This window comes from Geotrypetes seraphini, chromosome 2 (genome assembly GCF_902459505.1).
Source record: "Geotrypetes seraphini chromosome 2, aGeoSer1.1, whole genome shotgun sequence".
NCBI classification, from domain to species: domain Eukaryota; kingdom Metazoa; phylum Chordata; class Amphibia; order Gymnophiona; family Dermophiidae; genus Geotrypetes; species Geotrypetes seraphini.
The window spans coordinates 388,069,876-388,084,348 of NC_047085.1; the positions used below are offsets into that span (position 1 = coordinate 388,069,876).

A 14,473-nucleotide genomic window follows, 5' to 3' on the forward strand; every position below is an offset into this window, starting at 1 on the left:
TATGAATGTTAATTAATATTTACCCATTATGTTACTCTTTTATATATATCTTATTTTCCTTCTTCTCTTTCTCATATCTTGTTTTTATTTATCATTTTATTATTTTTTATTACCTATTTTATTAAAATATTTGGATCACTATAGTATTTAATATATTGCTATATTGTACTTTTTTAATTATGTAGTTTTATTAAATATGTTGGTTTTTAATGTTGTATTTGTACCTATTAGGACCCCTGACGAAGGTTAGTCCGAAACACGGACCGTGTTGGGTCCCTTACCTGGTAAAAGGTTTTTATTCAAAAGATTTATTTGTCACAATAAAGACTGCCTTTATCGTGTACATTCACCAGTAATTTATAGTCCACCATATCTTTATATGCCTCTCTTAAGGAGATATGCATCTAGTTTGCTCTTGAAGCCTAGGACGGTTGATTCCGCAATAATCTCCTCTGGGAGGGCATTCCAGGTGTCAACCACTCTCTGAGTGAAGCAGAACTTCCTGGCATTAGTCCTGAACCTGTCCCCCCTTAGCTTCATTACATGTCCTCTAGTCCGTGTCAAATTGGACAATGTAAATAATCTTCTCTGCTCTATTTTGTCGATTCCTTTCAGTATTTTGAAGGTCTCGATCATATCCCCACGCAGTCTCCTTTTCTCAAGCGAGAACAATCCTAGTGTTATAAGTCTATCCTCGTATTCCAGTTTCTCCATACCAGCCTGGAAAAGCAGTCCACAGACAGACGAATTAATGTTCTACAAACCACCTGTAGCACTTTCTGAATAGCGATGCCCCCACCCCAACAAAAAAGAAAAAAAAAAAATCACTGAAACAGAGAAAATTGAAGACAGATAAAGACCATATGGCTTATCCAGTCTGCACATTCATACAATTTTATAACAAGTTGCCAACTTTCCCCCTCTTTTACTAAGGTACGCTAACCGATTAGCGTGCACTAAACGCTAACGCGTCCATAGACTAACATGCACGCGCTAGCGTTTAGCGTGCGCTAATCGTTTAGCGCACCTTAGTAAAAGAAGGCCTTAGTCTGACAAATTAGGTGCCTATTTGAGAGCTATTTATAAGAACAACAAAGGAATCTAGGTGGCTTTCAATTACTACTACTCTGCGGCGTAGCAGGGGTGAGAGGCGCCCGAAGCAGTGGCGCCCCCTCCCCTGCCCTTATCGCTGCCCCTCCGCTCCTTCCCTGATCCCGCCTGCCGCGCGCACCCCCCTCCCCCCACCGTACCTCTAGTTAAATTTGTTGCTCACAGCGGTCAACAACGTGCTCCTCGTGACCCCATCGGGTCTCCCTCTGATGTCACTTCCTATACGCAGCACCCAGAAGTGGCGTCAGCAGGAGAGCCAACGGAGTCACGAAGAATGCTTTGTTGATCGCTGCGAACAACAACTTCAACTGGAGGTACGGGGGAGGGAAAGGGGGGGTGCGGGAGGAGGGGAATGAGAAGAGGTGGGGGGTGGAGAGGAGGAGGGGTGTCGACGCCACCACCAACATGGCGCCCGGGGCGGACCGCCCCCCCCTTACTATGTCACTGCTGCTACTACTACTATTTATTATTTCTATAGCGCTACCAGCCATATGCAGCGCTGGACATTAAACGCACAAGAGACAGTCTCTGGTCGAAAGAACTTACAATCTAATTATGAAGGACACACTGGACAAAAATGGTGAATCAATATATGCTGTTCATGTAGGGAAATACAAAGGGAGAAGAGATAGAAAGGATAGGGGGCTACAGAGAGAATGACGCACGGATGTGGTGCTTTACAAATTGGTAGGGTTAAGACTTAAACGCAGCTTCGAAACAATCTCACAAAAGCTGCAACAAAAGACCTTTTCTGTAGGTAAAACAGGATTTCCTCATGGAAAGCAAAATCATAAAATGTTTTTATACTGTATGAATGGGGGGAAGGATATATACTTATTATATTAATTGATGGAATTAGGTGCTGTTTATTTTGTAAACTGTTTGATAAACTGTTGCACTTGATGTTAGTTATTAAAATGAATAAAGATTTTAAAAAAAGACCCAAATGGTCCATCCATTCTGCCCAACTCTATAGTCTTTATAAATTCATTATTTAATTTAAATTGTCCTTTTTCTTAGATATTTCTGGGCTGATATACAGTAGAGAACTATAAAAAAAAGTGAAGACTGGGACACAAGAATTGTAGCCAAGTTTTTTCTGTGAAATAAACATATAAAGGTTTATAAAATAATTTTTTTTTAAAAAAATCACCTCCTATGATGGCAACTTGCACATTTTCAAACCCTTTTGATTCCGAGAGGCATTTCCCTTATCCCATTCCCTGGCAGTACATACACAGTCAGGGGAATCCCTCCACTTCCCTCTCTGAGAACCAATATGCTCTATATGCCACTTTCTCTCCAAAGCCGCCCTTTGTGTCGTGTCTTGTAATTTCAGAACTGGATTATTGTAATGCCCTCCATGGCATCAGAACCAACAATGTACATTGTCTACAAATAGTCCAAAATGCTGCTGATCAGCTTACTACAGGCTCACACAAGTATAATCATATTACCCCCCTTCTCAGAGAAAAACACTGTCTCCCTTAACCCACAGAATCTCTTCTAAGATCCTCTTACTAACTTTTAAAGTGCATCAATCTATCACTTCCTCTCTCATTGTGATACTCTACCACCCTTTCAGATCACTACACTCCTCTCAAAAGGACTTTGCGGTTGTCCTCTCGTTTCATCATATTTGTTTTACCACCACATGGAACAGGATTTTCAGTGTTGCAGCGCCAACTTGATGAAATGCTCTTCAGTCTTCCCTCTGATTAAAACAATCATTTATCAAGCAAAAGTATGTTCTGAAAAAAAAAATTGTTCCAAAATGCTGTTGGCTACAGATGTTTGGCTACACTGCACCCTAGCTTATAGTCTTAATGCAGGAAGCAACACTTTGGCCATTCCTTGTTCTTCACCCCCCCCCCCCCCTTTCTCTTTTCCAGTTTGCTTTCCTATCACATATTGTAGTTCCTTTTCTTCTTTTCTCTTACTTTATACTATTTTTGGCAACTTTATGTAAACTGCTCTGATAGTTTTTCTCTCGGGTGGTATATCAAGTCCAAAATAAACTTGAAACTTGACTATGAACATGAGGTGAACCTCTGACCGACCTGCCCCCAATACACATTTTGGAATGGACAAAGTAATTCCTTCAGGCTAATTCATATTAATCTACTCTTGAGGATCAGGGACAGCATTTGAGCTTGTCCAAGGGAATCTACTTTTTCTCTTCCCTTTGTCAGACTAAGAACATAGGGGAAGATGCACAAAGCTCCGGGCAACCCAGCAACAAAAGCCAGGTTGGGACTATTTTTCTTTTGCTGGGCTATGCTGAGCACAATAGCATGCAAATCATATGTATGCTAATTGTGCAGAATAGCCCGGTAGTGAGATTGCAATACAGGCTATGGTAGACCAGGTTTCCTTAAATACAGAGCAATCTGATTTTAAAAGATTACAAATTATTCATGTCAACTGCTGAGCAAATTGTAAATAGATATGATAAACATTGTTTGAAATGTCTGCATGCAAATGCCAGAAGACTAAGAAACATGATGGGAGAGTTAGGATATATTGCACTAAATGAAAAGATAGCTATAATAAGCATCTCTTAGACCTGGTGGAAGGAAGATAATCAATGGGATTTCTTGGTATCTGACACAGGTGTTGAACGTGTCCTAACCATGAAGACCCTTGAGGTCAGAGGGGATGTTAAAGTTGTCTAGTGAAGGACTCATAAGTGTACACTATGAGATAATGAGAGCTTCAATAATCTCTTAGCAGGGGTGTTCTTACAGAATTTGACTGGACCACTTAGGCTGCAATTAGACATTCGGAAATTTAAAAAGGTCTTGAAAACAACTTTATTTATGGAGGCTTTTTCTTGAATTTTATTTCATGAAAGTAATTCTGAATAACTTTTGATATATGTCAATCATCCTATGTTGTATTGTTATTTATGACTGTGTATGTATTTTGTGAACCGCTTAGGTTTAAGCGGGGTATACGTTTTAAAATAAATAAATGACAACATGACATGACAGAGAATGTGGTTGGCAAAAGTTGGTTAAGCCTTCTTCAAATAAGCATCAAGAGATGAAGTTATGTAATATTCACACTGGGGTTGCATATAAGATGAATATTTTACCTCTTCATGTACCATACGGCTTTTAGCATACCTGTTCTTGGATGTGGTATCGATAAAGTAAAAACAATTAATTACTCTAAGCAAGTAACTGCAATCAGTAATCAATTACTTTCCCCACATAATCTAATCACTGCAACTAATTACTTTAAACTGAGAAGTAACTAGTAACTGTAATTAATTATTTTTGAAGAGTAACTAGGACCAGAATATGAAAAAAAAAAAAAAAAAAATCCAAAGAAAAAAACCAATTATGGACTAAAGAAGAATGTGGTTAGTGGCTGACATACTACTTGTTTCAGCTCCACCGTGTGAGAATCAAATACTACACTTCTCCCTCCGTATTCGCAGTTTCCGTACCTGCGGTTTTGCTTATTCGCGATTTTTCGGCTGCTGACTCCACCCCCCAAAAAAACATCATCACTAAAGTTTTTTCTTTTTACTTTTCTGGACAGTACCGATAAAAGTTTATCACTTACCATTACTGTACTGTAACTTTGAAAATCGCTGCTGCCATCCTTTCTCACACAAATTTGCTGCTTCCATGTTTCCCAATATGCACTGAGAAAAGCGCTGCTTGCCTCTCCTTCAGGAACAGATCAGATTAGGTCTTTGTGGTTTCATTAGTAAAAACGATGTCACTTTCCAAAAACCACGAATAACATATAAAAAAAGTTATTTGTGTTTTTTTCATATTCGCACCTATTGCCAGAACGCATCCACTGCGAATACGGAGGGAGAAGTATATATACAAATTATTCTGGAAAAATGTTTCAAGTTTCAAGTTTTATTAGAAATTTGAAAAATCGCTTATTCATAATTTACTAAGCGAATTACAATAAAATCCAAAGTAAACATACAACATGCAATTTAAAAATTTAGTTAAAAAAAAAGGGTTGGACGAACAGACATACCGGCAAAACTGAATACGAAGGGAGTAAGGGGGTAAAGTTACAAAAATTAATAATTTTGAAGAACGAAAAGAGCTATAGAGGGAAAAAAACATAAGGAGGGGTATCCATTTTTCTTTCTTTTGTTTTTTTAATTTTTTAGTAGGGAGTCTACTGCACTGTATATATTCCATTTAGAGGTTAAAAGCATCTTTGAACAGAAAGGTTTTTAAGTTATTTTTAAAATGGCTAATGTCTTTTTCATTTCTTATATATTGGGGTAGGGAGTTCCAGACTTGGGGGGCCACTATTGAAAACATATCATGACATGGCTAATGTCTTTTTCATTTCTTATATATTGGGGTAGGGAGTTCCAGACTTGGGGGGCCACTATTGAAAACATATCATGACGTCTAGTGCCGATAACTTTTAAGGAAGGGACTGCCAGTAGTCCTTGGGCCGTAGAGCGAAGAGAGCGGGATGTGTTATATGGAATAAGCATCCTATTTATAAATTGCGGTTCGCTAGAGGATAGGGTTTTAAATACTAAAAGCAAGATTTTAAAGGTAATGCAGTGGTTAATGGGCAGCCAATGTGAATCGACCAAGAAAGGTGTTATATGATCATATTTTTTTACCGTTGTGAATAAGTTTGACGGCAGTATTTTGAATTATCTGTAGACGTTTCTTTTCTTTTTGAGTAATGTTTAATAGTAACGAATTACAATAGTCAAGCTTGGCAATGACAAGTGAGTATATAAGAATATTCAGGGATTTTGGTTCCAGAAACTTGGAAATAGAATGAATCATGCATAGTCGATAAAAACAAAATTTAATAGTATTACTTATGTACTCATGATAAGAGAAATTATCATCAATAATAACCCCAAGTATTTTTAATGATGAGACTAAGACGATATGAATATTGTTAATGGTGAATGGAGTGCTCAGCTTTATCCCTTGTTTCCAAGGGAAGAGTAGAGCCCTTGTTTTTTGAATATTTAGTGATAATCTGTTAGAGTTAAGCCAATTTTTGATTATCTCTAGTTTTTTGTTAATTTGATATATCTCTTCTGAATTTTCTGGATTTAAAGGATGAGACAGTTGAATATCATCTGCGTAAGTATAAGTAGTAAAGCCTATAGATTGGCATAGACTTAGTAAGGGTGAAAGAAAAATGTTGAACAGTAATGGAGAGAGTATAGAACCTTGTGGAATACCGTAATTAATAGAAAAAAATTTTGAAATTGTGTTATTGAAGTGTACTGTGTATTGTCTATCAGATAAGAAGGAGGTAAACCACTGTAAAATTTGGTCGCAGACACCAGTAGATTTTAACCTATCTAGGAGTAGAGTGTGATCAATAGTGTCAAATACTGCCGATAAATCCAAAGAAAAAAGTAACGGAATTGTGATGGTCTAAATGATAAATTATGTTTGTAGTTAGCCCAATCAATGAGTATTCTGTATTATGATTCCTTCGAAACCCTGTCTGGTTAGGATGTAACACATTGGTTGATTCAACAAGGTCAGACAGTTGGTCGAATACTACTCTTTCCGTTAATTTCGCCAAGAAAGGGATATTTGTGATAGGGCGATAATTTGAGGCTTCCTCTGGACTAGTCTTACGATCTTTTATGATAGGAAAGATTGCTGCAGATTTCCAAAATAATGGCACAAAGCCTGTGCTGAGGCTTTTTAATATAAGGGAACGTATGAATGGGCCAAAACAAGAGAAGAATTTCTTTAGGATTATTGGGGGAATAATCTCTAAACGGGAGCCTTTTAAGTTGACTCTGAAAAAGGCATTCAATGTCCGCTAAAGATGGAAGGTTGAAAGTGGAACATTTAGCAAGTGGGAGATAGCTATTATTTAAGCTAATGTTGTACATTATGCACATAAATGCCATCCCCACCCCACTGCACCCTTTCTCCGGCTCCACATCTTACTCCAGCTTCACTGCTTACTCATATCATGTCAGTAGGTGCTGTGTTTTATGCACATACTCTTTTGGAAAATTTTATAACAGCCTATTTCAGCAAGTAACACATTGTCCTATACATTGAAGTCCCTTATAAAATGACTCTCTATAAATTGCAGAGAAAAACTCTCTTTAGTGATTCAGAACCTGCACGGGCCACAACTTTGATAATCCAGTGCATATTGGGAATCACAAAATATTGACCTTCGTCAAACTGAAAACACGTGGCTATTTGAGTAGAAGAGTTGGCTAAAGGTTAAAGCAGTAGCCTGAGAACCTGGGCAACTGGGTTCAATCCCCACTGCTGCTCCTTGTGACTCTGGGCAGGTCAAGTTTCAAGTTTAATGGTAATTTGATATATCGCCTATTGTTTTTTTCTCTTTTATAAATCTTTATTAATTTTTTAATATTAACAGTGCAATACACAGGTATAAGAACATATAACAAGTCAAGAAAAGCACAGTCAACTTACAGATATTCAAAATCAATCATTTTATCCCACCCATCCATTGATTAAACACTACGTATATACTCTTTCCATAATCTACACTTATTTAAAATAATACAATAACACATTCCCATCCCCCTCCCTCCTTCCCACCCTGGATGTGCAAGGAGATGGCACAGAATTAAAGAGAAAAAAACAACTACAGAGAAGTAATATAAGATGTCAACGGGCCACAAACCAGTTTAAATACGTTACTATGCCCCAGCATTTCAGCATTCATTTTTTCATACCTATAACTCGAGCATAGGTTCGCCCACCAATAAGGAAAATTCAGGTGATCGTAATTTTTTCAATTACGGGTTATCATCTGCATGGCTATCCCGGTCATAATTAGGAAAAGACGGCATTTATATCGGTCCTATCGTAATTCTAAGCGATTATACAAAATATGTAAAATCAGGGAATACACGTCAAAAATTACATGACGACAAAGACAAAAAGGACTAACGTGGCACAGAAGGACTAGGGGTGAACTACAATAAAGTATAGTAAAGAAGAAAAAAACAAAAAGGATAAAACAGTAGGAGTGGAAGAGTTTCTTTCAGGCTGCCATTATCAATTTAGAAAGGAGAATATGAGAAGGAAGGCACTTAGGCCCAAATCTGTAGCCAGCGCCTAATGTTAGGCACTTATTTTGGAGGCGCCCAACTAGATAGGTGCCTATCTAAATTGAACAACAAGCCCAATTAAGCTTTTAATCAGCACTAATTGAAACTTAGGCCCTATCAAGAAAGAGTGATTCTGTAACAAGGCGCCTCTGAAAATTTAGGCGGCCTTCAAAAAAATAGGCGCTATGCATGTTAGGCGAATTGTTACAGAATCGCTGCTCATAACTAATTTTTAGTTGTGTCTAGAGCTGGCCTATTTGTTGAGCGCCCCCAAAATAGGTGTCGCTCAGCGCGATTCACTAAACACTTGAATCATGTTGAATGGGGCCTATATCAGCGCCTACCTTTTGGGCACTTCTTATAGAATTTGCCTCTTAGATCATTGACTCAAATGCATCCCTATATAAAAAACTGTTTTGTGCTCCTTTAAATTTATCTAAACTTGCTTCCATTGTCCTCTATTGTCCCAGGTACAAAATATATGTATATGATATGCAAACCACAGAAAGGCAGTATATCAAATTTCACACACACCCCTTTTTTTTTTTTTTCCAAATTATGCGCTTCTGTATAGAAATCCACAACTGACATTTGTATGGACTAAACCTTGAATCGTCCAAGCTACATACTCCATTCAGTAAATAATAACCATCCTGTTGGAGGACATGCATTTGAGGAACGCTTCTTTTGCACATGTAGGGTAGGCTCCTATATTTCTCTAATGAAACTAGGTTGTATGCAAGACTCCAGAGTCAGGAAGAAAGCTCTTACGTTTATGCAATCCCAATTACTGGCCAAACTTGGATGATGAATAAACTATTTTTGCCAAGGACAATCAGCAGTGGAACAGGCAGCATATTTTCAGCCCTCATGTAAACTATTTAATGGTTATTAAACAGCCTGTGCCAAAATCAGTGCTACCCTTTTCTTGTCAGGGGAGGGGGAACAGGCTGTTGGAAAACATTTCTAGGATGCTCTGTACTAGGGTTACCAGATTTCCTCTTTAAAAAAAAAAAAAAAAGAGGACCCCTGGCCACATCCCCATCCTGCCCCCGGCCCTGCCCCGTTCTGCCCTGGCCCCACCCCATTCTATTCCCAGTCCTGCCCCCACATGAACTTCGTGTCTCCTTCCCCTGAGCTCCAGCCCACATCGAAGGAGCCTCTGCACATGTGTGTGATGTCATCACGTCAACATCCGCACATGCACAGAGGTCTTCCATTTGTAGCCCTGAGCTCGGGCCTTCCAAAACCCAGACAAACTGCCAACAAATATCTTCCTACTTGGGGTCATAACACCAATAATGCTTCATGACATTCATTCCTACCAGTAGTCACACATGCAGAACACAGATAAACCCTATGCAAATACAGGACCACAAACTAAAAGTCCTAATATCCACAAATGAAACCCTAAAATGCCAGACTGTGCATAGGGAAGAAGAAAAAGAATTTAAAGGTGCTGGGGGCATGTAAAAATGATGATTGGTGGAGGGGGGGATGCTGGGACGGAATTTAAAGGTGCTGGGGGGCTGGGATGGAATTTAAAGGTGCTGGGGGGTATGTAAAAGTAATGACTGATTGATTGGGAGGGGCTGGGACGGAATTTAAAGGTGTTGGGGACTGGGATGGAATTTAAAGGTGCTGGGAGTATATAAAAGTGATGTTTGATTGATTGGGGGGGGGCTGGGACGGAATTTAAAGGTGTCAGGTATATATTAGTATACAAATTGGCTCAGAATGGCTTTTTTTCTTGTTTTCCTTCGCTAAATCTGGGGTGTATCTTATGGTGAGATGCGTCTTATGGAGCGAAAAATATGGTATTTCTGTTTCTATGAAATACCATAGAAACAGAAATACCATATTTTTCGCTCCATAAGACGCATCTCACCATAAGATACACCCCAGATTTAGCGAAGGAAAACAAGAAAAAAAGCCATTCTGAGCCAATTTGTATACTAATATATATCTGACACCTTTAAATTCCGTCCCAGCCCCCCTGGCACCTTTTCATTCCATCCCAGCTCCCCCCCCCCCCAATCAATCAAACATCACTTTTATATACTCCCAGCACCTTTAAATTCCATCCCAGTCCCCAACACCTTTAAATTCCGTCCCAGCCCCTCCCAATCAATCAGTCATTACTTTTACATACCCCCAGCACCTTTAAATTCCATCCCAGCCCTCCAGCACCTTTAAATTCCGTCCCAGCATCCCCCCCTCCACCAATCATCATTTTTACATGCCCCCAGCACCTTTAAATTCTTTTTCTTCTTCCCTATGCCCATCTATCCATAAATAGCATTTCTTCCATCTCTCTTCCCTTCCCCATCCTTCCTATCCCTGTGCACCATGTCCTCCCTCTCTCTCCCCTTCCCGTATAACCCTGTGTACCATCTCCTCCCTCTTTCCCTCTCTTATGGTCTGATATCTGTCTTCCCCCTTTCTGCCTCCTATGGTCTGGGATCTTTAGCCTCTCCTTTCCGCAATCTGCCATCTCACTCCCCTCTTTCCTTTCCCTTTATCCCGCTTTGTGGTCTGCCATCTCTCTGTCTTTCCCTTCCCCTCCCCCTGCCTTAGTCTGGAATCACACCCTCCTCCTTCCTTCCCATGGGTCTTGCATCTCTCTCTTCTCCTCCCCCCCTCCCCATCCAGTGGTCTAACATCTCTCTCCTTCCCTTTCCCCCATGGTCTGGCATCTTTATCTGCCCATTCCATTCCCTTCCCTGGAGGTCTGGCATCTGTTCTTCACTTTTCTACCCACCCCCATGAACCAGCATCTCTCTTACCTCCCCATGTTATTCCCTACACCACCTCCCACAGGCTCCAGTACTTGCTCACCTGGCATTGCTATAAGTCTTCGGGCTGTTAGCAGCGTGACTGAAGTAAACATGCTGCCTTTGGCAATCCGGAAGCTTTCTTTCTGGTACTGATTTCCGCCTATGCGGGGATATAATGCAGTAGCAGAGGAGCTTCCGGGTCGCAAAAGGCAGTGGGTTTACTTCAGTCATGCTGCCGACAGCCCAAAGAGTTACAGCAGTGCCGGGTGAGAAAGCACCGGACCCTGTAAGGGGGGAGAAGGGAGGACTCCAAATAGATGCTGGGGGGTGTAAGGTGGACTCTGGATAGGTGCTTGAGCTGCTTAGGGGGTACTAGATGTCTGGCTTCCCTGGACAAAAGTTATAAAATTAAAAAGCCACCTGCATTCCTCAAAAAGAGGACATGTCCAAGGAAACCCAGACATCTGGTAAACCTACTCTGTACTGCAGAGAGAGTTTTACCTTTAGGGGAGGCCAAGCTAAAATTTTCTTTGCAAAGATGCAAAGAAAAAAAAAAAGGTAAAGGCATTTAGTGTGCCACACCAACATACCCGTTTATTGTTCTCTTCCTCTTGTGCCTTCCTGAACTCGTGCTCCAAGGAACAGTCGATATCATTGAAGAGGCCTACTTCATCACAGTTTTTCAGGAACCGAGTTGGTGTCGGTGTCTGGTCTGAGAACAAATATAAGCCATGATGAATCATCCACATAACTAAAAATATAAAGCATGGGTGTGCAGGCCAAATAACTATGCTTTATTTTGTTTCAAATGAATATAAGATAAGAGTTGACATACTGGGATAGACCTAGAGTCTATCAAGCCCAGTATCTTGTTTCAAACAGTGGCCAATCCAGGCTACAAGTATCTGGCAAGATCCCAAAAGGGTAAATTTATACTGCTTATCCTAGAAATAAGCACTGGATTTTTCCAAGTACCTCATAATAATGGCTTATGGATTTTTCTTTTGGGAAATTATCCAAACCTTTTTTTTAAAACCTGCTAACCTAACTGCTTGCACCATATTCTCTGGCAACAAATGTGAGTTTAATTACATATTGAGTGAAAAATATTTTCTCTGGTTTGTTTTAAATATACTACTCAGTTGCTTCAATGTAAGGCCCTTAGTCCTAGTATTTTGAAAGAGTAAACAAGTGATTTATAGCTACCCATTCCACTCCATTCAGCATTTTATAGACGTCTATCCTATCTCCCATGAGCCATCTCTTCTCCAAGCTGAAAAATCCTACCTATTTTAGTTTTTCCTCATTCGGGAAGTCGCCCCCATCCCCTTTATCATTTTTATTGCCAGTGGCATAGCGAGGGTGAGAGGCGCCCTGGGCGGTGGTGCCCCTCCCTCGCCCTCATCTCCATCCTCCCCTGCTCCTTCCCTGACCCCCCTGCCACACGCGGGCCCCCTTCCCTTCCCCTGTACCTCTAGTTATTCACTGCACAAGCAACAACTTCAACATGCTCTTCGCGACCGCGTCGGCTCTCCCTCTGACATCACTTCCTATGTGCAGCATCCGGAAGTGATGTCAGTGGGAGTCGATGCGGTCGTGAGAAGCATGTTGAAGTTGTTGTTCATGGCGGTGAACAACTAGAGGTGCAGTGAAAGGTAAGGGGAAGGGGCGTGCACGTGGCAGGGGGAAGAGTGGGAAGTGCCATTACTTTTATTTTAATTTTACGCTTTCTTAAATTTTTTACTTTTTTTTAAATATATTGAATCCACTGTAAACTGTTTAGGCACCAGTTTGATAAACGGCATATCAAAGAATAAAGAAACTTGGAAGCACCCCCACCCAACGGCAGCGCAAACAGTACTAACTTAACTGCGGGGGTTCCTTCCCCAACCCCCCCAAAGCACTTTAAAATTAAGTTTAAGTCCAGCGCGCTGATGTCCTGCGCGCGATTGTCTGCTCACTATTGTCGGCACTCGATTGCCCTGCGCGTTTTCAACTATGAACCCCCAGGGCAGATCCCCCCTCCCCCTTATTACACCACTGTTTGTTGCTCTTCTCTGTGCTTTTTCTAATTTTGTTTTGTTTTACTCAGGTCCTCTGTATAGCATCCCTACTATTTTGCTATTCCATCTACTATCCTCTTGCTGGGAGGGTTCCAAACAGTTTCTTTTAAATGAATAGCTAATTGGTCTACGGATTGAGTTCTATTTAGAACTACTGTGTTTCCCTGAAAATAAGACAGCGTCTTATATTAGTTTTGGGTCCAAAAAACGCATTAGGGCTTATTTTCAGGGGATGTCTTAATTTCTTTTCATGTACAACAATCATCTCTCCCTTCCTCTCCTCCACCCCATTTTGTCCTCTTTCTTTCTCCCCCCCATGTGCAGTATCTTGCCTTCCCTCTCACCTATCCCCTTGTGCAGCATCTTTCTATCCCTCCTTCCCATCCCCCTATGCAGCAGAACCCCACCGATCTTCCCACCGTGAGACTGATATACCATGTCTCCGAGGTCTCCAAAAACAGCAGCGACAGCGCTCTGAACGGGCTGCTTCATAGCCTTCCCTGCCGGGGCCTTCCCTCTGCCACATTGCTGCTGCTTTAAGAGACCTCGAAGTGGAAGTATGTCAGGTCTCATCGGGGTGGAGGTTGCTGAATCGACAAGTCCGATTTTTTTTTAGCAAATTGGGCAGGGTTGGAGTCAGGGAGCGTCGGGGACATTCGGGGGGAGGGGGGCTTCGATCTTAACTAGGGCTTATTTTGGGGGTAGGGTTTATATTAGGAGCATCTTTAAAAAATCATGCTAGGGCTTATTTTCGGGATAGGTCTTATTTTCAGGGAAACAGGGTAGGTACATTGATTGAGAATCATTCCTTTCATGTTTCACTTGACTTAGGAAGGAAGTGATGCATTTTGGACATTTGCTTTCAGCAATTCACTTCAGCGGCAATATGCATATGGTACGTTCTGCAATAACTGTTTTCTTCTTGCAATGTAAAAAGATTGAACTATAAAGGATATAGACAGCACAAAAAAAAAAGTTTTATCTTGTCTCATCAATTAGGTTTATATGGAAAGAACATCTGAACCAGCACGTGGAGTAGTTCCCTGGAAAACAGATGAGGCCATGAGGATGTAGCTGGCTCAATGAATGTACTCTAAGAGCCCAGAAAGACGCAATGCCTGGAGAATGCAGCTCTAGGCTGCCTTCAACAGAAAGCATATTCTCATACCCACCGGTTTATTGGTCAGGCAATAATAGCATTTTATTCCTCTGATTCATACTGCTGAGTGTATGTGGAAATCTTACATCACACAGTTGGTGGTAGAACAGCCCCAGCATACGCTACTAAACACGAAACAAAACTTTTTTGGAGGTGGGAACTGGGGTGGGTGGGGGAGAGGGGGGGAGTTAATTCATGCTTTTTAAACATATGGCTTGGCTCAATCCAGACCACAAAACCATAGCAAATGTTATTAATCAGAAACTACATGCAGGGTGAACGG

General features: G+C 40.8%; 1 protein-coding gene across 4 annotated transcripts in view; it reads right to left on the reverse strand.

Annotated features, from left to right (window-relative positions):
• The window catches only part of CREB5 (cAMP responsive element binding protein 5), a 786,358-nt gene that overhangs the window by 576,412 nt on the left and 195,473 nt on the right, over positions 1 to 14,473 (reverse strand). For all 4 annotated transcript variants that reach the window (XM_033930760.1, XM_033930759.1, XM_033930762.1 and 1 more), the window contains exon 5: positions 11,559 to 11,680. In XM_033930760.1, the coding sequence (XP_033786651.1) occupies positions 11,559 to 11,680 (122 nt within the window). The remainder of the gene's footprint in view (positions 1 to 11,558; positions 11,681 to 14,473) is intronic.